The sequence below is a fragment of the Silene latifolia genome, chromosome 10, assembly GCF_048544455.1.
Source record: "Silene latifolia isolate original U9 population chromosome 10, ASM4854445v1, whole genome shotgun sequence".
Lineage (NCBI taxonomy): Eukaryota > Viridiplantae > Streptophyta > Magnoliopsida > Caryophyllales > Caryophyllaceae > Silene > Silene latifolia.
In genome coordinates this window covers 150,358,549-150,381,625 of record NC_133535.1, presented here as the reverse complement: position 1 = coordinate 150,381,625, position 23,077 = coordinate 150,358,549, and the positions used below count along the sequence as shown (strand labels likewise).

Below are 23,077 nucleotides of genomic sequence, written 5' to 3'. Positions count from 1 at the left end.
CCCCTCAATAATATATCAATTAAATGGGATTACTTAAGTTAACTACTCATATGGGGGATTAATCACACCCTAGTTAAAAGACCATTCACTAATTATGACTGTACTATTTATATTCATAAAAGTGATAAAGCATTAGTCTTTGACACTAAACATGTTAACACTAGTAGAAAAAACTCATACAGTGATAGTTCTAAATGTCCTTTTGTACGTGGCGGTTTTTAAAGGTTTAGGGTATGTCATACGGCGTCGTATATACTTTGCGTCGGTTGTACAACCGCCATTATAGATTTATATAAAACGACGGTTGCTAGACAAGAATCGCCACTGTAACTCATCTATAGTGGCGGTTATTATTCGAAAACCGCCACCATAGGTATTTCAATAATAACTTTGTACCACAACCCGCCGCTACAAGTTCTCGATCAGTCGATCTATAATGTCGGTTGTAGATACAGAACGGTCGCGAAAGGTTAGTATAACGTCGGTTGTTGTTAAAGAACCGCCATTAAAGGTAATTATAACCTCGGTTGTTGATGAAGAACCGCCATCAAAGGCGACTTATTTTCGAATATAGGGCAAAAAAATTTACCTTTTGAAGTCGTTTTTAGAGAAACCGTCGTAATAAATATATAATCAGTCATTCTTGATGTTCTTTATATGTTTGGAAAGCTTGGAATGCCAGCTAAAACCGAAAGCGGGACTCAGGTCCATATACTCAGCCTTGGCAGAAGAATGCAACTATAGGTCAATTCAGTACTAAGCTGCTCGTATCTCCCATACCACGAGACATCTTGAGGTAATTATTTTTAGAGAGTGTAGAAAACTCATGTAGATTCGATTTGGTATATGGGACACCTCGTGGTTCATCATGAAGCAATAGTTATAAAGTCTGCAAAATGCCCCCTGAATGCTGAACTGTTACAGCACAGTAGTTCAGCCTTGACAATTGCTAGCACTCAAACGTACATAAATCATAATCGAGGAGCCTATTTCATGTGATTCCAATTGGAAATGAAAGCTAACTCTTTAACTTTCATTTGGTACCTATGGGGCATTCTAACTCATCCCAAACCCAAAGAGCAAGGTATGGGTCTGCAAGGCAGGTCTGATTCCAAAAATGCTATGTAATGGCCTGTTAGTACCTATGTGCAACAAGGGTATTCCTGTCTATTTAACATGCCTTAAAATAAACGTTCAAGTATGAGGAGTGGCCTTACATTGGTCCCAAGTATGTGAGCTTCATGGAGCAATAGAAGGAGGCCTTTTTTAGACAAAGAATGCAACCAAAAGATGCTGAAAACATGAAACAGTCCAACGAAAATGGCAGCTTGTCCTTATCTTCCTCTTATCTCCTCTTTACTGATTTCTACTGTAAGAAATAGCCTTGAGCCATGAAATAAGACAAAGCACAGCTCTTTCTCGTCCCAAGTAGTAGTAAATTAGTCCCTTTATTACATTTGTTCTATTGCTCTTTTAAATTCAACCCTTTAATGTACAAAATCGATCAACAATGATACTCTGAGTCTCCTCCAAGATTTATAATGGAAGAAGAGCAAAGATACAAATATTGAACTTTATTCATTAAAATAGACATATACAAAAGGATTAGAGTATACAAAAACACAAATCATGCGTTAAAAACATCGGAACAGATCAGAACGGACTGTAAAAAACATAATCACAACACATACGCAAGTGATAAATCCCGCCACAATAACAAAATCCACACTAAGATTTAGTAAATTTCGTTTAATTCGATAACCAAGGCCTTAGTTGACAATAATAGTACGATACATACGTCTATTTCAAAAATTCCATGATCTTAGTATCATAAGCTGAAGAAGCCACTCTAAAGCCTTGAAAACCAGCACCTTTAGCCAAGGCCTCAAATTCAAGCTCAGTCCTCTCCTTACCACCAGGGTTATGGGCTAACATGATCGCGTCTACATGGAAAACAGTCCTAGCTGCATAGCTTGTTTCCGGTTCCACTGGAAGGATGTACTCACATACGATCACTTTGCCATTATCCGGCAAGGCAAAATAACAGTTCTTCAAGAAGCTTAGGCAATGCTCGTCACTCCAATCGTGGCAAATCCACTACACAATGAACAATTTCGACTTAATTTTTGAAAATATTTTGAAAATAATCACTCGTATTTTATAATGACAATAAAAATGAAATGAAGGCAGTAATTACGAGGAAAGGTCACCTTCATGAATATAGCATCCCCCTTAGGCACCTCGACGAACATATCTCCTCCCACGTGCTCCACTCCTGAATAATCATAAACGTTAAATAACGTAACAGTATAAGTGTCACTAATTATAGATTTTCATTCATAGGTAATCCCCTTATACTAAAAGAATAAGACTTCTCCAAAAATTTTCCGCCTAAATGAATTTGCTATAATTGGGCTTTTATTATATCATATCTGTAATTAGGCTTTTATTATAACATATTTGTTATTGGTCTTTCATTATGTTATATTTATATCTGAATTATACTGAACTTTCCCTTTTCCACCGTTAATACAAAATATTAATAATAATAAATTTACAATTAAATTTCAAATTGAGTTAAATATCAGTTTTATTATACTAATTGTGTAGTACTGGGTTTCAATACTATAATATTAAAAAATTCGTAATGAAATAATGGAATTGAGTTCAATACCATCATAGGCGGGTGCATCCTCGATAACATGAGGCAAATCGAAGTTAATACCCTTAAGAGAAGGGTGTTTAGAGATGATCATGTTAAGAGTAGCACCAGTACCACCACCAACATCGACCAGGGTTTTGAGACCCTCGAATCCTTTATAATTGTCTAGGAGTCTCTTCATGGTAATAGTAGAGTGATTTGACATTCCATTGTTGAAGACTTTGTTAAATCTTGGATCAGTTCCATGGTAGTCAAATGCAGTCATGCCATATGCCTTGTTGAATGGAATTCCACCATCAAGAACTGCATCCTTCAAGTAGTACCTAAAATGGACAGAGGAACACTAAATGTTTAGCACAAATTCTCTTGTGCGACCAATAGAGAAGTGACCAGTTTTTGATAAATAGTTATCAGTTTTGATTAAATAATGACCACTTTTTATGGCTAAAAAATGACTTATTTTTTTTAAAGTGATCACTATTTACCTAGAACTGTTTATTTTTCTTAAAAATTTTAAGTCAAATGTTCGATTCTCAACACCTTTACTTACAATTCAAGATCATTTTTTTTTTGTTAAACATAGTTATTCATCGACAAAAGTGACTAATCTGCTTGCTGGGGCAAGCATGCTTTTCCAAAAATACAAACGGCTCGTCAAAAAGTTTGCTACGTTTTCATTACCAGCTCAAACAAATAAAACCCCTAACCTCAAGGTTGAGTGTGCAACTATCACACTAGACTCCTGACTTTTAATTCAAGGTTTAACCAATCAATATATCGATTCAATGTTTAATTTTCAATTGCGTAATTATTAGCTATAATTCTATAAATATCTAAACAAGAAATATTTGACATTATAATTTTGTACAATAATAATAGCACTTGTTAATGGACGGTTGGTCATGGATGTCAAATTGTCAAGTTTATCAAATTTGAATGGATGAAAAATTGACAATGTTGGCATATGAATAATGAGTGGGAGAATTTGTTACATGCACTTAAGTGGGTCAGTATCACGATTTCAATGGCCCATCCACCTAACTTTTTGAAAACAACATAATATCTCGTAACTATTTGATATATTCGTCTTAAATGAGAATTTATGTATAACAAATACACCACTAGACTTGCATAAACTTGAAAAATCTCCAATTCCTATTCCTTAAAAATAAGGTTTCTACTTTTCTTCTACAAGCTAAAGTTATAGTGAGTTATCCATTTCTACATTTCATTTTCATTATCCCTTTTCGCAATCGTGTGAACTGTGAAGGTCTGGGGCCGTCGGGCATTCTTAGCGAGCTTTCGAGAAAAATAGTTTATTTGTTTTTCGTTGCTGAGAAAGTTAGTTTATTTCGTTTATCTTGCTTTATACGGAGTATATAAATTATAGCGGGAGTGAATTGAAATAACGATATTTTGAGAAATAGACTTATAATTACAATTCGGTCGAAGTTTAATCACATATTAGGCAGTAGGCACTTCATGAATATATCACGTTATTCTATATTTAGGCTCTATTCTTTTGAATCTAAAGTCACTTCTTTAAAGTTCAGAAGTTCAGTCTTATCAATACTATATATTAATTCCAGAAACCAAGGGACTTCAATGTAATTAAAGAAATCTATACAAATTAATTATACTACATAGTTTTAAATCGATAGCACCGTGTGATGGACCTGATAAAGGGACCTCAATGTAAATATTATATAGTTTTGGTTAAAAGTATAATATAAGGATGCCTTCCTGAAGAATATTTATGGAAATTACATTAAATTAAAGTAATTAAATTTAGAAAACACAAGAATATAGTGATTTTCCTTAAAATTAACATGCCCCACTTATGTAATTAATTAGTATCATCATAGAATTATACATTAAATTAAATGTAATAAAAGTAATAGTAGCAGCGACGAGATTAATAAAATTAACGGTATTAATGTGGGAGTAGTGACAGATATAATAATGATAGTGGAGTAGTGAAAATAACTACGAATGTAGTGAAATTAATAGTGGTAACAATGAGAAAAAGTATGAACAAATAAATAACCAATTGACTCAAGGAAATATTTTATTTATTTAAATATAGGCGGCCTAAAATTAACGGGAATAATGAATTTAATAGAAAAAAAATAGAGGAATTAGTAAAAGAAACAATCGTAACCACGGGAGTAGTGAACGTAATGATATTAAGAAAGAATATCGTGAAAGTAATAATATTAATAGCGGGGTAGTGAACGTGTCTCATAATTTGAAAATAAATTTTACATTTAATCATAATTACAAGATACGCCGTAGAAAAATATATTACAAATAGTAAACGTGTGAGTTAAACAACTCCAACATAGTTTATTTCATTGAAAATAAAATTTAACGGTAAATAGAGGCAGCCCGGGCGAAGCCGGGCACCAAACCTAGTAATACTAAATCTTAATGTCTTTCTCTTGTATCACATATTATTAGCATGCTACGGATTATCGAAACTTTATTCTATATTTAGGCTCTCTTTGTCACCCAAAAAAAAATTGATCATCTTCATGTCTTTCTCTTGTATAGCATATTATTAGCATGCGAAGGATTATCGAAACTTTTTCTCTATTAATGAATCTATATAATGCATGTAAGAGACTGATATCGAGTTTCAATATCACTATTAGTCCTTTTAATCTATTAGTACCCTTCAACTTTAATCACAAAAGTTAGCTCGCAATAAAGGGTTAAAAGCAGTGGCGGATTTAGGGGGCCTAGCAGGGACGCTCGCCCCGCTGAAAATTGAAAATTGAGAATTTCGAATTTTTTAGCTAAAATTTTCGAGGTTTACTATATGCCATTATCAGTTCGACCCTGCTAGAATTTTTCGCCCCCTAACAGGAAATCCTAGCTCCGCTACTAAATAAAAGAAAACTATCATGAAAAAACAAGTGAACATACCAACTCTCCATAAGAATCTTATCCTGGTTCATAAGAGAAAGAGCACTCAAACTAACTCCATCTTCATTCTTAGTCAAGAACTGACAAACCGGAGCTAACCCATACAACCTTTCGACCCGCCCATCAGGGAGGTTTCTTAGGGAACAAGTAAGAAACGAGTAGCTAGCCAATAACCTAAGCATACGGTCCAACATAGTCGCGGCAGCCGGGTTAGTAGTTGGTAGCTGTGCTACTATCTCGGTTGGTGAAAGATGAGCCCCTGGTCCCGCCTTTTTAATAATCTCCAGCACCTCTAGCTCCACCACTGCTTTCAAAACCATGGGCGGGACTGAGCCACTTGTCGCTGTCATAGCGAATGAGCATGCCTCGTCCTCGCCCATTTGGGTTGTGTCATTTGAAGTCGAACCCATTTTAAGTTTTTTTTTTTTTTTTTTGTTATGTAGGACGAGTCGAAAAAAAATAGTTTTTTTTAAAGGTGAAAACAGAGGAAAACAGGGGAAATGTGGAGATATTGAGTAGTGAGAAAGGGAAGTAGTGGAGTTTGTTTATATTGGTTTTTTGGCTTACCAACCAACAACCACTATGGACCTATTGTTATTGATATTGGTAAGAAATGAAAGTTTGTAAAAGTATGAAGACGGCAAGTTTTCCTTGTGATGGAATACTCGTTAGAGCTTTCCACTTATCATGTACAAGTACTATTCAGAGCATCTTCAATGGTTGAGAAAAAGGACTTACTTGCAATTTTAAGAAATTGCAAACTAGTAGCTCAACCATTAGAGTAATCCAAATAGATTAGCTTTGCTCAAAAAAATTTGAGCTAGTAGCTCCATGGAACTACTTGCTTAAATGGACTTACAAAAAGAACATAGTCAATAGGAAAATAGTGGTCTCATTTATAGTGTTTTAATTTTATATTTAGAAATTTAAAATTAAATAAAAAAAATAGGAGAGTATGTTAGGTGGGTCACATCAAGCTAGTAGGAAATCGGCTTCACCGTTGGAGTTAGTTGTAGCTTGAAATGATTGTAGCTCAAAAAAATGATGTGGCAAAGGTAAGCTAATACCAACTAGCTTACCATTGTAGATGCTCTCATGTGGTTAGATAGGACGAAACAGATTGTTACTCCTCAAGTATTCTAGTTTTTGTCTTATCTATCCACATAAGTATTACTTGACTCGTTGTAAGCTTATGACGGATATGCCCGTTATAAATGAGAATTTGCGAAAGGATGATAGGGTGTTGTTGGAGGGGTCCAACATTGTTTTTACCTTTTTGTTAAAGGATGTTTAAGGATGGAGTACGTGTTTAGGTGATTGTCAACATTATTTGTGGAAATTGTTGTATGTGTTAAGTAATGAAGGTTGCTTCTTTTTTCAATTACCTTGAATAATTGAAGACTATATTATTCAGTTACACTTAAGTGTGATGTTGAAAAGGATTTGTATTGAGTATGACGACAATGATAATGAGCTATGTATGTAAGAGGGTGATACTAAAACTCATTACATATGATAATGTTCTCTCATTTTTCTATGATTTTAGATACTTTAATTGTATTTACTTTTGTTTGTTACAATATAAAAAGAACAAACTAGAATTCTTTTCGCTAGATTCATTACTCATAAGTTACATTAGAGTCTCGCCTGATTCAAACACAAAATTCCCGGTAAAATGTTACAATAACCAAGGACTTATGTACGAATTTTATGTGGACTAATTTTGAATATGAACTTAAACCTAAAACTATTGAACATTTAGATTTTGTGCATTTTAAATAAATAAATAAAAACGTTCTAAATGCATTATTCAAAAATCAAAATTCAAAATAGCTCGATCAAAAAGTTAAGATAGTTTATCAGAGAGAGTCAGACTCAGACTCGTAAGTGAAGTTGCAAAGACAATATCCTTGCTACATCAAAGAAGTAACATTGCAATGGAAGTCATTCAATTTAAAAGGTTAGAAATGATAGTGAATCTAAACAAACGGGAAATGGAGTGTCACACTTGACACTATAAGAGCCACAACTACAAGTGACAAGTCCACAAAGATTTTGTGTTGAAGCAATTAGTGCGTGACTCGTCAACTCTCCCACCAACTCTCCCTACCAACTTTAGTTGAAATCATATCCTTCATGTACACACTATATTCTATCTACATCTTTCACTTTTGATCATTCTAGAATTTTTGTCCAAGTCTCACGTAATAATACTTTTGTCAACGATTAAGACACTAAGGAACATCGACTATTAGGAATAGACCTTGTTATTGTCACTCTGCGGCTCGTTTGTATCGACGGTTTTTGGAGGCCTTCCGTGGCTTTTCCTCCTTCCTTCACCAACATACCTTCGATGCTCTAGTTTGCCTTGTTGTAGTATTTTTAATGTTTATGTTATCTCTAGGTATGGCTTGGTAGCACTAGATTTGATAGTCAGGTTTCTGGTGTTACTTAGTCGAATAGCTTACTTTGTAACATTTGGAATAATGTAAGTTATTCAGTGCTTGTTAAAAAAAAAAAAAAAAAAAAAAAAAAAAAAAAAACTATTAGGAATAGTAAGAAACTAAGTGATAAAATCTCTGGTACAACATGATGATAATGAAAGTCGAAAACACTGAATTGTATGAGAATAATTGATGATGAAAGAAAACCTGACTTATATTCAAATATATGAGGAAAGTAATTGTGAATGTACAAACGCAAAAATAAGAAGGTAAGTATATATACTATCCTAGATGAGAAAACCTAGAATGTACAAAAGTGTGTGGGCCTAAGGATCTGTGTGAATAACCACTGGGTCAGGAGCCAAGGGGTGAATGAGAGGCCCATGTTTTCTTCTATCCAAACTTGTGTGGGCTGTCATTAGGAATGGCAGTGGGTCGGGGACCCGACCCAGACCCTGAGGGTCGGACCCTAATGGGTCGGGTATGGGTCTCATTTTTTCAGACCCAATGGGTATGGGTCGGGTATGGGTCTTAAGAAAATATTTCAGGTCCGGGTCCGGGTCTAAGTTATGAGACCCATACCCGACCCTTAGACCCTTTATTAAAGAAAAAAAAAATCAAAATTATCACTTTTTTAAATTCATACTGACAGACTGTAGAAACCCAACTAAAGTATCTTTATATTCCCTCATCCCATAAAGTGATAAAACCCAACTAGTGACAATACCACCACTCCGCCACTGACACAAGAAAACCAGCACCACAGCACTGATACGCGATTGACAACCACATCTCTAATAGCCGGCGACCGACAACCACCATTAACGGCAGATTAATAAACTCATAATGTTAAAGTAGTATAATTTTTTTTTTAATATTATAGACCCCATAGATGTTAATCTTGTTACTAAAGTCATTTAAACTCGGACCATGGGTAGACCTGGACCCTACCCTTACCCATAGGGTCCGGGTATGGGTCCTCAAATTTTAGACCCTTGCGGGTCTGGGTCGGGTACGGGTCCAATGGGAAAATCTCGGGTCGGGTCCGGGTCTAGGCGGACCCTACCCAAACCCTACCCATTGCCATCCCTAGCTGTCATAGTAAGTGTATTCAACATTAAGCGTTGTTAGGAGTAGGGGCATCTAAGGTCATGAGCAATCACGGGCGCATGAACCGAGCCTCTGATTTTGGTGATCGAATTTATAACCTTTATTGATGAAATTCACCACAAATCTCAAAATATAATACACTTGTACATTAAAATTTTGGGGCCTTATTTTTTGTGTTGCATTAGACCTCCATTTGTTTTAAGACCCCTTAGTTAGAGATCCCACTCTAAACTCTTTAACATTATTAACCTTGTCATTGTGATAAAGCTCAACAATTGGTCTCCCTTGTGACGGGTTACCATTTGTGGCGGATATTTTGTGAGTTAAAATGGTAACAAAATGGGTTAATGGAGACAGGGGACCACATGAATAGTGTTTCAGAGAGAGAAAAAATGAGTATTTTGTGAGGTAAAATGGTATCCGTCACTCAAGAGTGACGGATATGTGCCGTCACAAATAAGATTTTGTGAAAGCTCAATTAGGACCAGGTGGAGCCATGAGCCCATGAGTGCAATAGGACTCTGAATTTTCCCGTATACTTCTGTTGGCCTTTGCTTGGTTTGGGCCTATTATTTGATCTTCGACTCATTTGACAGCAACTTTGCTCTTATTTTTCATTCGGTTTTTCTTGTCAACCTTCTAGCAACTCTCGTTTTAATAGAGTTGTAAACCTGTAAATGATCTGAGCCGGTTCGTTGAGCTTTTAGTATTGGCTCGGTCAAAGCCCATCTAGTGCTCTGTCAAACCGAGCTCCACTACAACAATTGGTCTCCCTTGTGACGGGTTACCATTTGTGACGGATATTTTGTGAGATAAAATGGTAACAAAATGGGTTAGTGGAGAAAGGGGACCACATGAATAGTGTTGCAGAGAGAGAAAAAGTGGGTATATTGTGAGGTAAAATGGTATCCGTCTTCAGCTTGTGACGGATATGTCATGTCTTCAATGAGAATTTGTGCCACTACAATCTGAGTTGATCCAGAGCTCCGGTCGAAATCTTGTTTATAATTTCTATATTGTAATACTCTCTCCGTCTCGGCTAAGTTGTTTTTTGGTTTTGGCACGAAGATCAAGGAGAGAGGAGGGGGCTAATTATAAGATTAACAAGTGGACCAAATTGAGTGTGGTGATCAAGTTGTTTTTCAAATACAATCCTAAAATAAAAATGACAACAATTGATTAAGACATCCTAAAATGGAATAGGACAACAAATGACCACAACAGAGGGAGTCCCGATGATTTTTTATTTTTGGTTTTGGCACAAAAACCAAGGAAAAAGAATGGGATTAATAATTAGATAATAAGTGGATCAAATTAAGTATGAAGGATCAAATTATCCTACTCTAGTACTTGTATATAGCATGGTTGGAATAAATTCATGTAACTCTACTAAAGTGTAACAACTAACAAGTCATATAATCATACGAGCTATTATCATGAACATGAAACCATGAATCAAATAACTAGGCTAATTAAAACACCCATAAGACCTGGAAGGCTAATTACGGATAATGTGCTAATCGCTTTTGAGTTGTTTCATTTTATGAAGAATTCGAGGCATAAGGAGGGGCATATGGCAGTTAAGTTAGACATGGCGATGGCGTATGATCGGGTCGAATGGGACTTTTTGGAACAGCTGCTGCGGGTCATGGGTTTCCATGGAGGATGGGTGGAGAGAGTTATGACGTGTGTTACGACGGTCTCTTCAGCTGTACTTATAAATGGTAATGTGAAGGAGGTTTTCCAGCCAGCTCGTGGGTTGAGACAAGGTGATCCACTATCCCCATATTTATTCATCTTATGTGCGGAGGTCTTGTCTAATTTGATGCGTAGGGCGGTTGTGGCGGGATCACTTCATGGCCTGCGGGTTACGGCACAGGCCCCGGTTATCTCGCATTTATTATTTGCCGATGATAGCATTTTCTTCGTAAAGGCGAGTGAGGAAGAGGCAGCCGAGGTAATGAATATTCTAGGGCGCTATGAATTGGCTTCGGGGCAGAAGGTCAATTTGGATAAGACGACGGTCTCTTTTAGCCGTGGGATGTCGGAGGAGAGGAAGAATCGCATTGCTGGAAGATTGGGTGTCCGTGTTGTGGAGGAGCAAGAACGTTACCTTGGTTTACCAACTGTTGTGGGAAGGTCGAAGAAGCCAATCACGGATATCGTACGCAATAAGCACTATAAACGTTTGCAAGGGTGGCGCGGGAAAATATTGTCTAAGGCGGGTAAGGAGGTTCTTATAAAGGCGGTTGTCAATTCACTCCCTACCTATGTGATGAGTGTGTTTAAACTCCCTGCTTCCTTTTGTGATGAACTTAGAGCGATTGTGTCGAGGTTTTGGTGGGGCCAAGAGGAGGGTAAGAAGAAGAAAATCTCATGGGTGTCGTGGAAACGTATGTGTACTCCGAAATGCATGGGGGGTATGGGTTTTCGGGATTTCAATGCTTCGAACCGGGCTCTTTTGGGTAAGCAAGCTTGGCGTTTGTTGATGGAGTCGGAGTGCTTGTGGGCTCGTATTATGCGTGGTAAGTATTACGGGGAGGGTGATTTCTTAGCTGCGGGGTGTGGCAATAATCCGAGCTATACTTGGCGTGGGATTTTAGGAGCTCGGGATGTGGTGTTTCGAGGCTTGCGACGGTGTATTGGAAATGGGCTAGGAACTATGGTGTGGCGGGATGCGTGGATAGGGGGTACTCAGACGGGGAAGGTTCTATCACCGCGGATTGAAGGCAGGGAGGAGATGAGGGTGAAGGAGCTTATGACGGGTGATGGGAGTGCTTGGGACACGGAAAAATTGGAGGAGTGTTTGTTGCCTTTTGAACATGAGCGAGTTTCTAATATCCGTTTGGGTCGTCAGGGGTATGAGGATTCGTGGTATTGGAGTTTGGAACGGGATGGCGAATACACTGTTCGATCAGCATATAAGCTGCTTGTAGGGGAGGATGTTGAGACTATGGAGACCTCGAATTGGGAGAAGAGCAAATGGCTTTGGAATAATTTGTGGAAGGTCCAAGTGTGGCCCCGGATCAAGCTATTCTTTTAGCAATTGTGCAATGACGCTCTAGCTACAAAGGTAAATTTACATAATCGAGTCGGTCATGAGGATGTCTTGTGTCCGTTGTGTCAGTGTCATGTCGAGTCGGGTCTTCATTTGTTTCGGGATTGTGGGGTAGCAAGGAGTGTGTGGGAGGAGGTTGAGTTGCTGGGCGAAGAAGGAGGGGGAGCTAGCTCGGTGCGAGATTGGGTGGAGGGGTGTTGGCGTGAATTGGGAAAGAGGGAGTACGGGTTAATGATGGTAGTTTGCTGGGCGGTATGGGAGGCGAGAAATAGGGTTGTTTTTTAGGGAGGACGGGTTGAGGTGGCGGAGGTGGTGAAAAGAATACAGCGGGTTGTGGAGGAGATGGAAGGGGAGTCGTTGGTGCGGGCTATGAAGGGGGACGGGCAACAACTATCTGATGGGATGGTGGGGGATGGTTGGAGAGTTCCTGACACGGGATGGGTGAAGCTAAATGTTGACGCGGGGGTGAAGGATGGCTTGGGTGTGGGCATTGGAGCCGTATGCCGTGACAGTGGAGGGAAGGTGCTTTGGGGCATGGCGCATAGTAGGAGGGAAGTTTGGGAGGTACATGTGGCGGAAGCAGCTGCAATCTTTGAAGGACTCGAGCTCGCGGCGGAGAAGGGTCATGACCGTATCGTGGTGGAAAGTGATTGCTCGCAACTGATTGAAGCTTTGAGGCAACACAAGATGGGACGTAGTTTATTTTCTTTTATTATTAACGATATTTTACGGTTGTGTAATTCTTTCATTTCTGTTTCTTGGTCCTTTACGAGTAGGCGGAACAATTCGGTGGCTCATGAGTTAGCACATGTAGCGCCGGTAGGGTCTGGTAGAATTGTTTGGGTCGATAAGCTACCTGAGCTTGTTGATCGGCTTATTACTTCGAATTAATGCATGTACCCAGTTGGGTTTCAAAAAAAAAAAAAAAAAAAAAAAAAAAACACCCATAAGACCATCCTCAAGCAAAATATCGACTTAATCGGGTCAATTAGAATTTTACTCTTAATCACTCCTTATTAACTTGACCCATGTTCACCCTCCCAAGCAAAAGGTCACGACTTGGGTCAATTAATCCAATCATTTTCCACTTTTCAACATTTTCAATCATTTTCTACACTCTACCCACTAAAACCTCTCTCTTACATTTTTCAATTATTATTTACTAACTAATTATACACAAGTTTTTATTGTAATTTTAAAAAAATAAAAGTACTCCAATATATTAAACATTAATTTAATGACGTACACTTCGGAAAAAAATTATTAAATAACAAAGTTAAAATTTAATAATCGAAAAGCCGATTTCATTGACAATAAAAAACCGCATACATAATTAAAAAAGCCGCATACATAATTTGAGCAATTAAAAAAAGCCGCATACATTAAAAAAAACCGTATACATAATTAAAAAAACCGCATACATAATTAAAAAAGTCGCATACATTAAAAAAACCGCATACTCTTTGTACTTTTAATGTTAATATATTAGTTTTCTTTTTTTTATTGGATTTTAAATATTGTAACCAATTACAATTTGACACATGTAAGGTCAATTCTTGGGTCAATTTGAGCAAGTGAAGGTCACCAATTGACCTCTTCTCACCTTTTCAACCCTTGGATCACTCTAATCTTTTGCTTAAATGTGGATTACGGTGACCTTTCACCAATTGACCTTGCTTGGGGGTGGTCTAAACTACAGAGCGATCACAAATAAGATTATTCATTCAGTTGTATATAGAGCATTGTACAACCAAGGTATAAGAATCCGAGCTTATATTTTTTTTTTTTCTGAGCTAATTCAAAGGTCATTTTTTTAATGTGTAAATGGATGAGTTCAGATACTTTATAATAAAACTCATATTCTTTAACATAAACTGATACAATTGGTTGTATAATCCATGAATTGCAGAGCGATTATATACAGTTTCTTAAACCATTTTTAATCGGTTATCAACGTTTTTTTTAGTAATGCTACAGTATACTAATGTGCCATTATTCAATGTTAAAATTAAATAGTCGCACCAGATGTACAAACGACACCCAGGATGTTAATCCAAAATGAGTCATCTATCACGTGATCCGACCCAAGTAAAAAACACACCTCATTATAGATGTGCATCCCCAAAAACACAAATTCTAGAGATTCGGACCGTTTTTAATTAAGACTACATTCACAAGTCACAACTGATTTAAATAAATAGAATAATACGATACATTTGAAATTAAGATGGTTTAACCAAGACCAATTATTTCATAAATTGCCATAACGTGTCTAAATTCAAGTATTCTTCTTCGAACCTGTCACTCCCAGGTAACTTATCTGATATACCGAATTTGCAAGCTACTCGGGTAGCCGAGAGCACCAAAAATAGCGATTGCATTTCATCCTTACCCAAAAAAAAAGTATCTAAATACATAGCATAACGTATCATTTTTTGTTATATTGTCCCCACCACCAACAAAGTAAACAAAACGCAACTTCATTTCTTCTTCCAAAAGCAAAAACAACAATCAAAAGCAAAAACAAGAACAAAAAAAAAAAAAGAACAAAATCAGATCAAGCAAAAGCAAAAATGGTAGGAGCAAAGACAGTTGGGGTAGCAGTAGATTATTCAAAGAGTAGTAAGTGTGCTCTTCAATGGGCAATTGATAATTTAACTGATAAGGGTGATACTCTTTATATCATCCATGTTAAACCTTCTTCTCCTGATGAATCTCGTCACTCTCTCTGGGTTGAGTCCGGATCTCGTATGTTTCTCGATTATTTCACTTATATACATACGACGGTTTCTTACTAAGTTATTGAAATATCATTTATTCCGTATTCTTTTTATGTGTTTTGATCGACTGATTTGGGCATGCAGCACTTATTCCTTTGGTGGAGTTTAGGGATCCTGATATCATGAAGAAGTATGCAGTTGAGACTGATTGTGAAGTTCTTGATATGTGTGACACTGCTTCTCGTCAAAAGCAGGTTTATTTTTTTATTTTATTTTTTAAATTTTAATATTGAATTTTTGTTTTTAATTAGTGAAAGGGTGTTTAATTAAGTAATTAATAATGGTGATTAAATTGATGGGAAAATAATATAGATAACAATAGTGGCAAAGATACTATGGGGAGATGCAAGGGAGAAATTGATGGAAGCTATTGATGAGTTGAAATTGGATACTTTGGTCATGGGTAGCCGTGGACTTACTGGTCTCAAAAGGTATCTTTTTTTCGATCGCCCTCTTTTTTATATTACGAATTCTTATTTAAGACGGTTATATTTGTGCAACGGATCCAAATCAACTTATGTACCTGGGGTTAGTAATGAGTAATAGATCTATTTTACAGTTTAGAGGGTGTTAAAAGAGACTTGCTATTGCACTATTTGTAAGAAACTCTTTGCATGTAATTAATTTGTATTTTTTAATTGTGGAGGAAGATGATTGATTAGTCTTTACAAATAGAATAAAATTTGGGAGTCAAGCTTGAATAATTGAATAAAGTTAAGAGGGGCTAAATTTAAGTCGTTTTAGGATGAGTCCATTTTTTCTCCATTTCCTAAAAAGAAATGGAGAGGCAAGTACCTATTAATGACCCGAATCGCATTTTGACAACATCTAACGGTTCTAAATTTACGCATAAAAATAAAGGGAAAATGAGAGTAAAAGGGAAATTAGTATTCAAATAGATTGTGAGAATAAATGGGGTTAATTCGATCGGTATGTGTTGGGTTAGTTCAGGCTTGAGTCATTAGAGTATGCATGCATTCGGGCTGGCTCGAGTGTTTTTCTGGTTCATTCTATTTTAGATGTCATGTTTCAATTTGGATTTTAAAGAATCGTTACAAGGGCATTGTTACTTGTTAGTGCTTACAAAGTTCGATTTGAGGTGATGAAAGTTGTGACTTTACGGGTGTGTTTAGATTGAGGGATTTGGAGGGAAAGGGAGGGGAGGGAATTGGAAGGATGAGAAATCCATTGTTTGGTTAGCAAAATGAAAGTAGAGGGATTTGGAGGGGAGGGAAAATAGATCCCTCCATTTCCCTCCTACAAGGCAAATTATTTTCCCACCAACATAGGCAAGATTTGGAGGAAAAATCACCTCCTCCATTCTCCCTCCCCTCCCCTCCCCTCCCCTTCCTTTCTTTTCCCTCCTTCCCCCTCCCCTCCCTTTCCCTCCTTTTTTCCTATCCAAACAAGGCGTACTTTCTAAATTTGGTGACATCTAACTCATTAGACCTTAGTTCAATTATCTAGTTATTAAGTTATGTAAGATCGTTCTGAGACGGTTTTATTCGATAATTTGTAGGGAGTATAGTGATAAGAAATTGTGCATATGACCTGATTAAATTGTGGAAATTGGCAGGATAATAATGGGAAGCGTGGCAAATTATGTGATGAGTAACGCTACAATACCAGTTACTATTGTCAAAGAGCCTGGACTCCAAAAGGCCTGAATGAATTAGTGACGATGTTAAAGATTGGGGCGAACTTCAGTAATGTTCCCAACTCTTTTCGGACGTGTTTAATTTCTAGTTTGTGTAACTTTCAAGCTTTGTAATAAGATGGATACACCCGTCTTTAACAGGAATTTGTGTGCGAATTCTCCTCAACTTCTAGGATATGGTCTTGACTCTTGATTTTGAACCTTTATGCAATTACACCTTTCCATTGACCAATTTCCTTTGTTATTGTTTCCTTCATTTTTTATCACGAGGGAATCCGACAATCCGCAGCAGTTATTTATGGTGGGCGCCGGAGAAATCCCTGAGTATACATCATAGTATGTGTGAATCACAAATACTAGGTTGGGACCATATTTTAGTCATCCATATTTGAACTTTTATTAGTTTTCATTTCATGATTTATGAAAATGGAAAATCCAATTAATCATTCGCATTTTAACTGAATTTTTTTTTATATAACTACTCGTCTACTCCAACCATCCTCCAGATCAGGATCATTATGCAAACGAGTACTATAGGTAACTAATTTTAAAAAAAATCGGGTACTTTAACATAAAATTATGAGCTTTTTAAAAATAGTTAAGTTGCAAAAGATGTGTGTTTGCCCTAAAAATTAGGCCAAAGTCCAAACACATACTTAATTCCTACTTCACCCATCCGTTGATCCGTATAACCGTATTATATTCGAGCTACGGATTTATATAGCTATTTGTTTTTTTTTTTAACTATTAAGATAAAAATCCAATCCAATGCAAATAAATAAGGGTTTTTCAAAAAGGTCAAAATCTTTACATCTCCAATTACTCAACTTTACACACTAAAAAAAAAAAAAAATCACACTCTTTTACCTATCCCTAATTCCAGAAATCAAGAGAAGATTTTTTCACTCGAGACAGTCTCTCAAGAGACCTAGTGTTTTCATAATGCATCCTATTGTTGCACGAATGCTATTTTCGGGTACACGAATATTTGTTAGGGTTTTCCGCCAAGCATACCTTCAAGCTCTTGTTAGTAAGTTTTCTCAATTCCATCACCAAAACTACTCCCTGTATCTCAATTATTTTTGTTTACCTTGATTCGGATGAAGAGAGTAGATAATTGTAGAATTATTATGCATGTGTATAGAATTGAAATCTTTTGTTTGTTATTTGCAATTACTTATTTTTCCTCGTTCATATACAAAAATAATTGCGATTGCCATGGTACATTCTTATTTGTAGCCTATTTCATCAAGTTATTTAGAAATCACTCGATTTGTTACTCTCTACATCTCAATTATTTATTTATTTTTTACTAAAATTCTATAGTAGCGATGAATAAAAGAGTAACCAAATGATTGAGACATAATAAGTATTTAAAAATCAAGTTTTATAAAAGTCGAATTGATGTTTGTTTGCGAAAGTGCAATGGTAGTCTTTACCAACAACAACATTACCGCACTGCCTCACTGGCTCCCGCATATTGCGGGGTGATGGTGGGGGATTGTATCGGATGTACGCAACCTTACCCTTATATTAGCAACACAAAGAGGTTGTTAGACTTCGAATTTATGATGATTTGATGATGAAGAAATGGCATTTAGCGGCCTGTTACCAAATTCACTCAAACCCTAACCAATCGAGAATAAGTTTGAGTAACATGTTACGGTTGAGTTTCCGTTCTGTTATTTAAGAAAATGATCTCAATTCCGTTTTTCATTGGTTTGGGGGCGTACAAATGTATAATTACGTGAGTAAATGAGCAAATAACTTTTTGTTTATATCAGATGCCGCTGCATCCGGAGTCGCTGATGAAGCAGGGCAAAAAGCAGTCCATGAAGAGAGTAAGACACTAACACAGCATGAAGCAAGGCTGATTCTTGGTGTCTCTTATACTGCTGATTGGGATGAAATTGAACATGTCAGTTTCTTGCTTATCGCCTTTTCATTTATTTCGTACTTGAAATGGTCATCTGTATTTTCCATTTACAACGTGGCCGGAGGAACATATAAGGACTGACTATTTCAACAGAAAGTTTAAGCTGATGGTTAAGAGTTAAGACTCAGTTCAATAGTTCTATATGTTAATTGGGACGACATTGTCGATTGAAATGGAGATGTATGCTTATGCGAGGTACTTATTAATATTTGTAATTCATGCAGAAATACGACGTGTTATTTAGAAGGAATGCGAAAGAAGGGAGTTGTTATCTGCAGTCAAAGGTGCATAATGCTAAGCAGTGTTTGGAGGATTTCTATCAGAACAAAGGAGAAGAAGAAGAAGAAACTCTTTGACAATAATTCAATTCTTATGGATGACATATTTGGGAGAAAAAGCTTTCTACTTCCTCCGTTCAGTCGAGCTCACTACATTTCACCAAATAATCAAATACGCAAACAGGAATTTGATTAATGTAGTACAGTAAATTGTAGCGACCCAAATAAGTATTTGTTTTTCACAAGAATTCTGGCCAGTTGCATTTGTAGAGAATTCTAGCTCTCCATCATAAGTTTTAGCGCTGCTGCAAGATACCCGTATTGGGCAAAACATCGCCTTCTTGGGCATTTACAAATCATTTTGATGAATATGACGATCTTTACTCATCAGGAAAATTTTCAAGACGCGCATATTTGTACAACAAAGTGAATAGTTGCGCTTTTTTACAAGAGCCAAGCTGCATGTCTGATTGGGTATGTAATTACAAACTGTCATTTGAAACTGGCAAATTCAACTGGGTAGTTTTTGTCAGGTGTATTCAATATGGAGTAGTACTGAAGCACAGATTGTACTTTTGGAGACTTGCAATTTGAGTTCAAAAAATTATTACAAACATGGAGAAATTCAATGATGAATAGATGAATGAATTCCGACTTCCATGTCAAAGTAGTACACTTGCTAATAAAATTCTGATAACTAATGAATCTGAAACAATGTAGAGCTACAATATGCTCAAGTAAGTCCGTATGTTTAATCCTCTCATTCGGTGTTATTCGTCTTCAAAGGCAGCAGCATCATATTCGTAACAACGGTCATGCAACAAGCAGCCACGAGAAAATTCAAGCTGCAGCAAATCAATCACGAGTATCAATGAGAGACTAGTTCATAATACCATCAATCGAGCTTTTATTCTTTTTAATTAAGCAGAATATGCAACACAATCGGGTCAATTTTGGGTTGGGGTCTACTTCTGGCTGTTCTTCTCGGGATTGGGTCAGATCTAGAACTAAGGCTTTCGAGTAAAAGAACCCTAACCTTTGGTTTGATATAAACCCTCTAAACATTCCTTCGCTCTATGAACCTTTGACTGCAGGTAAAAGCTCCCTTGCTTAGCATTCCTTTCAAATAACACGTCGTATTTCTGCATGAATACAAATTATGATAAGAATCAGCATACTAAAGAATGATTTACACTTCAACAAATAAATTTAAACGGCTATGAGGAGCACGAACTTTTAAAATTTCATCCCAAGCAGCAGTATTTGGGACACCAAGGATCTGTCTTGCTTCTTTCTCTGTCAGTGCTTTACTTGCTCTACGTACTGTGTTTCCGACCGCTTCTTGAGCAGCACCAGATTTCGTGGCATCTGATATAAACAAACACCGCCAATAATTCTGAGAATCAAGACATTTTAGAAAGGCCACAGCTTCAACACGTTCACTCACAGGAAATAGCTAGTGAGGCATATATTTATGCATTACTCACAAAATCATATTCTTTTTTATTGACATTACATATTTACAGTTCATAAACTTATTAGATCAAACCTCGGGATACCTATGTGAAATTTTACATAAGCAAACGTCAACAACATAGAACCAAGTACCAACTAGCACACTATATAATTACATATTTACAGTTCACAAACTTATTAGATCAAACCTCAGGACACCTATGTTCAAGTTTTCCATAAGCAAACACGTCAACAACATAAAACCAAGTACCAAGTACCACACTACATAAAAACCGCTCTTCCTGTTAAATTTGGAAATTGAAAGAGTATTACATAGTATAAGAACGTTTGAAGAATTTATGATCAAACATGGAATAACTAACTAGTTAATTTTTCTTACGGCCAGAAGTATTATCGGCAGACCAAGATCCTAAGAATCATTGGCACACACTTCTGAGCCACCAAACAGACATATCTCTCCAGTTCTGCCCCACAGGATGGAGTGATTGACTACATATTTAACTTCCTCAAGCATCATAGGCTCGTAAATAAGATCCAAAGTCATGACACAGTGTGTATGGCGTATGCTAGATTATACAGTGAAGACCCAAAATGCTTATGTTTGCAAGTGGAACGGGATCAAACACATTACAACGGCCTAATGCAAGGTAATAGGGTCTAAAGTGTATGGAAGCGAAACACAACATAAATTATCTCAAATCACCAGAAGCCACCAGAAGCACTATCTCAAATCAATTAACAGAAAGACCTGCTACTGCTAGAAAACCCAAAAGTGTACCTCAATACTAAGATAAACTTCAAAATGAAATCATTCCCAAGTTATCACATGAACAGTTCTCAAATGCTTCCTCAAAATAATACTCCGTACTCCATAATCCGTATTATATCTCGTATATAACGAAATAAAGCAAAATAGCTCACCAATTCTTTTTCATTGTGAAGTAACTATAATTTTAATACAATTATCAACACAATCCTCATAACGAGCCATCTGAAAAATAGTTTCTGAGGCTCTGAGCTGCATAAACCAAATCCCCCTTGCCCCGCCAATAGTTGGAACCCTTGAGGCATTGAGCTAATGTTTGAAAGCGAGGTAATATTATTGTTGTTTACCTACCATCCAACTGAAAACTTATACTATACACTGATCCAAAACTATCATCTGTAGTCTTAATAAAAATCTTCTAAGATTACACCGAGCCAACAAAGGAAAGCTTTATAGGGAAACTCTCCCCTCAATCCCCTTTTCATCCAATTTTTGTATCTAAACACGCCCTTTACACCAAAAACAACACAACATCGAAATCCCTGCCTCATTACCTTCATCACAAATTCTCATTTAAGATGGGCACCAACCGTCTTAAGCTTGAGACGGGTCAAATACATAGCAAATCATCCCGCTTTTTGCCTAGAAAATGCCAAAAAATTTGCCTTTGGTAGTATTTGACCCGTCTTTACCTTCAGACGGATATTGCTCGTCTTAAGCAAGACTTCCCGTACCTTCATATATTCAAAAACTAAATGTACACCATAAAATCATTGTACCTAAATTTAAACAGGGATAGCTAAGTTAAAAATAACATTTACTCCCTCCGTCCCAATCATTCATTCAAATTAACTAAAATACGCGAAAAAAAGTTAAACAATCGACTGTGACAGAGCGTGTACAGGGCACAAACATTATTAAGTAACCTCTCAACACAACAAATATTAACAATACATCCGCAACAGACAGCACAATTCAAAACAAGACAACTACTACTATAATAGTACTCCGTCCATCCCAATTATTTGTTTACCTTTTCTTAGTAAAGGGTATTTTAATCAACGATAAATAAATGATTGAGACGGAGGTTGTATACGACTGGGAGGAAAAACTTACTAACAAGAGCTTGACGGTAAGCTTGAGCAAAAGCCCTAAGTACCACGCCCGAACCCATTACTAGCACTTGAGCGAGTATTCTTGACGCCTGCATCAAAATAAATCATCAAATTAACTAAATAATCAAAACCCATATCGCTAAAACTAATCAAAACAACAAAAGAACAAATCTTTTTTGTTAAAATTAAATACCATGTTGAAAGTTATAAACTTTGAGATGATATGCTGTATCTAGGACGAAATTAGGTATATTAGTTGATAAATAATTTGAAAAATTGAGAGATTTTGGAGGGGTTTAGATTTAATTTTAATGATTTTGTTTGTTTTTCTGCAATTACTTCATGTTTTGTTGAAGAAAAAGAAGGGTTTTTGATTTTTGATAGAGTTGATAATGGGTCGGCGAGGAGTAGTTGATTTGTAGACCGGTTTGATTTGGTGGTGCTCGTATCTTTTCTAACAAGAAACTGATTAATTGTAGACTTGTCAACCGGATCGGATCGGGTTAGTTATTTCGGGTTTGTAGTATCGAGTGGGGTTATTTCGGGTTAACTATTACTCCGTGTCAAGTTATTTATGAATAATAATCAATTTGCAACATTTAAAATTCGGGCCGAGTTATATTCGGTCAAGTCAATTTTGGAGTTCCGGTCAACCTCTGGTCTTGTCAACCGGATCGGTTCGGGCCGGGTTATTCGTTTGAATTATTCTGGTCAGATCAATTTTGACATGTCTATTTTGTATACTATTTACAAGTGAACATTAAATTTCGATTTTCTCTCGATACATAAGTGAAAATATATTTATGTGGGATCTTATTTGATTCGTCTTTAGTAGTACATAAAGAATATCTAACTTTTATAATTTTT

At 36.6% G+C, this 23,077-nt stretch overlaps 4 protein-coding genes across 4 annotated transcripts; 2 read left to right on the top strand and 2 right to left on the bottom strand.

The window, feature by feature from the left end:
• Positions 1-1,549: 1,549 nt before the first annotated feature.
• On the bottom strand, positions 1,550-6,105 carry LOC141606368 (caffeic acid 3-O-methyltransferase-like). Its single transcript, XM_074425464.1, has 4 exons — positions 5,591-6,105; positions 2,675-2,985; positions 2,211-2,275; positions 1,550-2,097 (listed from the first exon to the last, which is right to left on the bottom strand). Exons 1-4 carry the CDS (start codon positions 5,998-6,000, stop codon positions 1,801-1,803), a joined length of 1,083 nt encoding a protein of 360 aa, XP_074281565.1. The 5' UTR covers positions 6,001-6,105; the 3' UTR covers positions 1,550-1,800.
• Positions 6,106-14,496: 8,391 nt separating this feature from the next.
• Positions 14,497-16,871, top strand: LOC141606365 (universal stress protein PHOS32-like). Its single transcript, XM_074425461.1, has 4 exons — positions 14,497-14,950; positions 15,067-15,176; positions 15,295-15,413; positions 16,559-16,871. Exons 1-4 carry the CDS (start codon positions 14,776-14,778, stop codon positions 16,647-16,649), a joined length of 495 nt encoding a protein of 164 aa, XP_074281562.1. The 5' UTR covers positions 14,497-14,775; the 3' UTR covers positions 16,650-16,871.
• Positions 16,872-17,501: 630 nt separating this feature from the next.
• Positions 17,502-19,520, top strand: LOC141606366 (mitochondrial import inner membrane translocase subunit PAM16 like 2-like). Its single transcript, XM_074425462.1, has 3 exons — positions 17,502-17,669; positions 18,424-18,557; positions 18,800-19,520. Exons 1-3 carry the CDS (start codon positions 17,582-17,584, stop codon positions 18,929-18,931), a joined length of 354 nt encoding a protein of 117 aa, XP_074281563.1. The 5' UTR covers positions 17,502-17,581; the 3' UTR covers positions 18,932-19,520.
• Positions 19,406-22,628, bottom strand: LOC141606367 (mitochondrial import inner membrane translocase subunit PAM16 like 2-like). Its single transcript, XM_074425463.1, has 5 exons — positions 22,404-22,628; positions 22,212-22,299; positions 20,088-20,221; positions 19,890-19,995; positions 19,406-19,698 (listed from the first exon to the last, which is right to left on the bottom strand). Exons 1-5 carry the CDS (start codon positions 22,404-22,406, stop codon positions 19,694-19,696), a joined length of 336 nt encoding a protein of 111 aa, XP_074281564.1. The 5' UTR covers positions 22,407-22,628; the 3' UTR covers positions 19,406-19,693.
• Between the last annotated feature and the right edge of the window lie 449 nt (positions 22,629-23,077).